Source organism: Marmota marmota, unplaced genomic scaffold, assembly GCF_001458135.2.
Source record: "Marmota marmota marmota unplaced genomic scaffold, marMar, whole genome shotgun sequence".
Lineage (NCBI taxonomy): Eukaryota > Metazoa > Chordata > Mammalia > Rodentia > Sciuridae > Marmota > Marmota marmota.
Genome location: NW_026000206.1, coordinates 7,698,705 through 7,703,565, shown reverse-complemented (window position 1 = coordinate 7,703,565; position 4,861 = coordinate 7,698,705). Strand labels below are relative to the sequence as shown.

At 45.5% G+C, this 4,861-nt stretch overlaps 1 protein-coding gene across 5 annotated transcripts in view; it reads right to left on the bottom strand.

Moving 5' to 3' along the window:
- Window positions 1-4,861, bottom strand: part of Fank1 (fibronectin type III and ankyrin repeat domains 1) — a 63,114-nt gene that overhangs the window by 14,756 nt on the left and 43,497 nt on the right. For 3 of the 5 annotated variants that reach the window (XM_015498394.2, XM_015498389.2, XM_048791371.1), the window contains exons 4-6: window positions 2,363-2,444; window positions 1,278-1,352; window positions 471-536 (exon numbers count right to left, since the gene is read on the bottom strand). In XM_015498394.2, coding sequence (XP_015353880.1) covers window positions 471-536; window positions 1,278-1,352; window positions 2,363-2,444 — 223 coding nt within the window. The remainder of the gene's footprint in view (window positions 1-470; window positions 537-1,277; window positions 1,353-2,362; window positions 2,445-4,861) is intronic. The other 2 variants (XM_015498391.2, XM_048791370.1) reach the window with 2 other exon arrangements.

Genomic DNA, 4,861 nt, shown 5'->3' with positions numbered 1-4,861 from the left:
TGCCCCCTCTACTGACATTCATTTGTCCCCCTTGTATTATTTTTCCCTTTCCCCTCACTTCCTCTTGTATGTAATTTTGTATAACCCTGAGGATGCCGTGTCTTTGGCTACTTCTTTAGAAACACCAGGGGTTCTCAGTAAACAGAGAAAGGCTGAGGTGCAAGGAGAGCGCTGAGAGAGGAACACAGAGCTGGGGCAGCGCTCGTAGCCAAGGCCTGCGCAGAGATGGGATGCCATCTTAAGGGTTCTTTACTGGGCTAGAGAAGGCAGAAATAGTGTGACTGATTCCCCCCAAACACCCTGATGAATGAGAGTCTCAGTGAACAGACCAGGTTTGTTCTCACCACCTTTCCTTTGGGACCCGCTTGCTTTCTGGTACTTTCAAAAGAAGCTAAAGAAAACTTTAGGGTTGGGTCAAAACCCCTCTGGGCTCCAGCTGAATAACACAGTTTCAATCACGCCCCTCCTACCTGTCCTTGCCACTGCCATTCTTCAGATTCACATCTGTACCATTAGAAACTAAGATTTTCACAAGCCTAAAGGAAACAAAGTTGACAATACAGGTAAGTTGCCTGGATGACGTGGAACCTATGATAACGCAGTAAATGTCACATCCTGCAACAACTTCTCCATCTTCGAAAGCCAGCTGGTTTTGAGAACAGGACATTATTAAGCTGGAAAACCCCCACCACACCAAAAAACAGATTTATACCTTGATCTTAATGAATTAGTCAATAAAATCAAACTACCCACATGATACAACTCAGACTCTCAAAACTATCATTTTAACAGTTGTTTTAAAATGACAGCATTTAATAAAAACATTTCTATTTTTTTCAAAATGCAATTGTATTACGCAAAATATAAATATGTTTGGGAAATAGATGTAAGCATTATACCTAACTTTGTGTTACCAAAATCATATCTTGACATCTACCAGGGAAATTTGTTTTCCAAAATGTTCCCCACCTATCCTTTTTAAATTGCTTTAAAGAAATTCAAATTCCAATAGCCAGTATTCCCAGGAGATATTAGATAAACTGCATGGAATTAATTGGCTCCTCTCTTCCCTAATATACAACCACACACCTGGGATGTTTTCTCCTGCATGCTATATAGCTTTATGATAAAAGCAGCTGAATTCAGAGGGATCAGTTTGGGAAAGAGAAAAGAAGCTAGGTTCCCTGGACCCACTCCCTCCCATTCCCATCCTGACTGGCGCCTCTGGGGGAAGGGAAATATTCAACCTGTCACTCGGGATGAGCAAAGTGCCCTACCTGGTATATCCTTTCTGGGCAGCAACCATCAGAGCAGTAAAGCCAAACTTATTGGGAACATCAACCTTGACATGGCTTGAGAAAAAACAGAGAAAAGAGATCAATATGCTTAGTGCAGCTCTGTGTAGATATGTAGCTGGTGACACCTGCAAGGCACAGGAGGCTACAATGGCTCATTTTACCAAAAATCCCCATTTCTTTTGGGCCATCAAGTTTTTATTGTTTAGAATGCCCTGCCTAATATTCTTAGATATTCAAATTTATAAGAAAAAAATCATAAGTTCACATAAAACGGACATTCCTTTCAATTCAAGCCATGGTGCCGTGGATAACACACTATGACAGACACAGTCTCTTGAAGGTGGCAGGGGACAGTGTCTTCATTGCAGACTTCCGTAGCTCTCCCAACCACAAGCCCATATTGGCAGAGACCCAAGGTTAACCCTTGACTTCCACCTCACCTACGGGATATAAATCAGTGTTGCTCAGAGGAAAGCAGAGCTCTTACTGTCAGCTCAGAAGCTTGGCTTTCTGTAGGAACCTTCTCTGCTCCAACTCACAGAGCCCCAATTCACAAACCACTTGTCACATAAGTAGCTCAAAAATTTACTGACTAAAAAGGAACCTAGATAACGTCTTTGCATTTGGGAGGCAGCTTCGCGCCTCTCATCCCCAGCAGCTGTGCCCACCATCTTTCTCCAGTGTCCTACCAACCTCCTCAATTAGAACGAAGCTCATTTAGCAATTCCCTGATCTCATCAGAATTAGGTGCAAGTATTTTTGGAGTAAAATCTGCCTAAATGCTATAGCATATAAACAAGGGACAGAAATTATTTTGTGGACTAAATATAACACCCAGACTTATAATTACCTTTTACAATTTTCATTAAATAATGACTATGACACTGATATGGGACTTCATGATCGGCTCTATTGACTATGCTTTGACTCACACCAGGCACCTGAGATCAATTTGGAAGTCAGTTTGAATGGCATGGAATTTTTAGGAAACTAAAATAAAGCTATATCACATATTTCTATGCACTTTATATATTTTAAAAAATAAGCTGGCAGAGTTCTCTCACCCTCCTTCAAGGATTTGAACAAGCAAATCTTCATCATTCACATTGATAGCTCGATGAAAGTGCTCACTGCTAATGGGTTCTCCTGAAGAAACAAGATGGAAAGCAATCATCCAAACGCAGGGAAGATGACTCAGAGTCACCGTGCTCCTCCCACAGCTGCTTGTGGGCTCTGGGCTTCCCCCCCCAAGGAGATCCTGAGTTTTCTACACAACTGCTTCTTTCAAAGAGATCTCACTTGCACCAGAGAAGAGAACACTCCGACTGACCTAAAGCTTGGGAAGGTGTCATGTTAGTAAGTCTTGCTTTGTGTTATTTCAGATATCTGAAATAACACTTTTGGATCTTATCAGGCTCAGTAAATGTCCCCTCCATGCAAGAGAAAGCTCAGCAATTGACACAAGGAGCTATTTGCCAAAATGAAAACCCAATCCCAAGAGAAAGCCTAGAGAAGACCAGGGGTTAAGTGAAGTGGGTGGGGGATCCTACGTGACCATCACCTCTGCAGGGAGGAGGATGAGGCAGGAGATGAACAGGAGCAGTGTGGGAATCAAGGCCCACGCATGAAGCAGCTGTCTTTCAAGGTGTTTATTTCAGCTTTCTTTTGTCTCATACACCATGCCTTTCAGATTTTTTGAACTATCATGATTAAGCTTAAATGTAAGCGAAGCGCCTAGACTGGCCCTGGCCCATGGGAGACCTCACACACACACCTGCTGCCGAGGCAGGAGCACCAGTGGCAGCTGCCATCGTGGTCTCTCTGGCCCCACCCTGTTCCTTCCCCACCTGCACTGCAAGCCCACTGCCCTCCCCAGGCCCTTGAGTGGACCAGCCCTGCTCTATCCCTCTCATAGGCCTCCTCCACCCTTCAAGAAACACTAGGAGCAGCCTGCACACTGAGGGCTCCTCGGCGCTGGAGTCTCAGAGACAAACAGGGTCCTCTCCCTGCTGGTATACATTGCAGCGTCCACTTTCAGCCTGTTACTGAATCCCACAAGAACACCTGCACCTAGCCCACCGTCCAGCACCGCACCAGCTGCCTCCTGGTCTGTGCTCACTTCGCCTCTCACAGCCTGGCCTGCAAGGTCAGTCAGCCCCGCTTCTCTGCTCCCCGGCAGCACGGCCCTCCGGGATGTCAGTCCCTCCCAGGCATAGCAGCCCTTTTCTCCTGGCTTCTTTGGACAGCATTGGTCACGAAGTCAACTGGGCAGGGCACAAACCAATGGGTGAAAATAAAGGAGTCCTTCACCAGAGAAGCCTTCTCTCTTTTCAGGTAAATATCAATTTATGCTAGTTTAAAGTTATTTGAAACAACAATTCTGAGTTTGTCAATCTCTAAAAGGTTTTCAGCCACATTGTACTTCCTATTCATCATTCCACATATATTTGTAGACCAAGTCTTCAAATAAAAGCCCCATGATAAACTATCAAAGGCCAAGGCCCAGGTTCTCTGTGGCCTTCCAAGGGAGAACCTCAGCCTAGGGGTTTCACCAGCGGGGCTAAGGAAAGGACATTTGGTAACATCTGGTGACCCTGTTGTCACAACTTGAAGGGGTGCTCCTGGAAGCTAACAGAGAGGGGCCAGGGATACCACTCAACACCTTGCAGGGCACAGCACAGTCCACCAACAACCACAGTGTTCAAAGCACAGTGGCCGAGAACCCTGGGATAGATGAAGATGGATTTAAGTCACCTGCCACGTGACCCACCCACACTTTCAGTGGACAAACTAACCACAGACTGTTTTCCTTTCCCTCTTACTAACTGGAAAGAGGGAGAAAGCAATGTGGCTATTAAGTCTGTTGTCCCACCAAACAGCCCCCATTTCTGTGACCCTCAAACTCCAGCTGTCAAAGACAGGATATCTGTCTGTAGGAACATGCAAGTTCATCCTACCACTACTGAAGTTAAGATGTGTGGTATCCTAAATCCAAACCTATAAATTAAGATGTACGTAGGACTTTACACAATGTCTCCCCACCCCCCACCAAATACCCACAGTACTTTTAAAATTCTCTGAGATCAGGAAGGCTAAATTGCCCAAGGTCACCCAGCATCAGAGTCCACGGCCACTTCCCTTTAGTATTTAAGAAGAGGAGCTGGGTGAGGTGGCTCATGCCTGTGATCCCAGCAACCCAGGAGGCTGAAACAGGAGGATCACAAGTTCAAAAGCCAGCCTCAACAATTATACAAGGCCCTCAGCAATTTAATGAGATTCTGTCTCAAAATAGAAAATAAAACTAGGGATGGGGATGCAGCTCAGTGGTGGAGTGTTCTGGGTTCAAACCCCAGGACCAAAAAGAAAAAGGAGGAGAGAAGGAAGGGAGGAGGAGGAGTGAGAAGGAAGGAAGGAGGGAGGAAGAAGAAAGGAAGGAGGGAGGAAGAAGAAAGGAAGGAGGAGGAGGAAGAAGAAAGGAAGGAGGAGGAGGAAGAAGAAAGGAAGGAGGAGGAGGAAGAAGAAAGGAAGGAGGAAGAGGGAAGAGGAGGAGGAGGAAGAGGGAA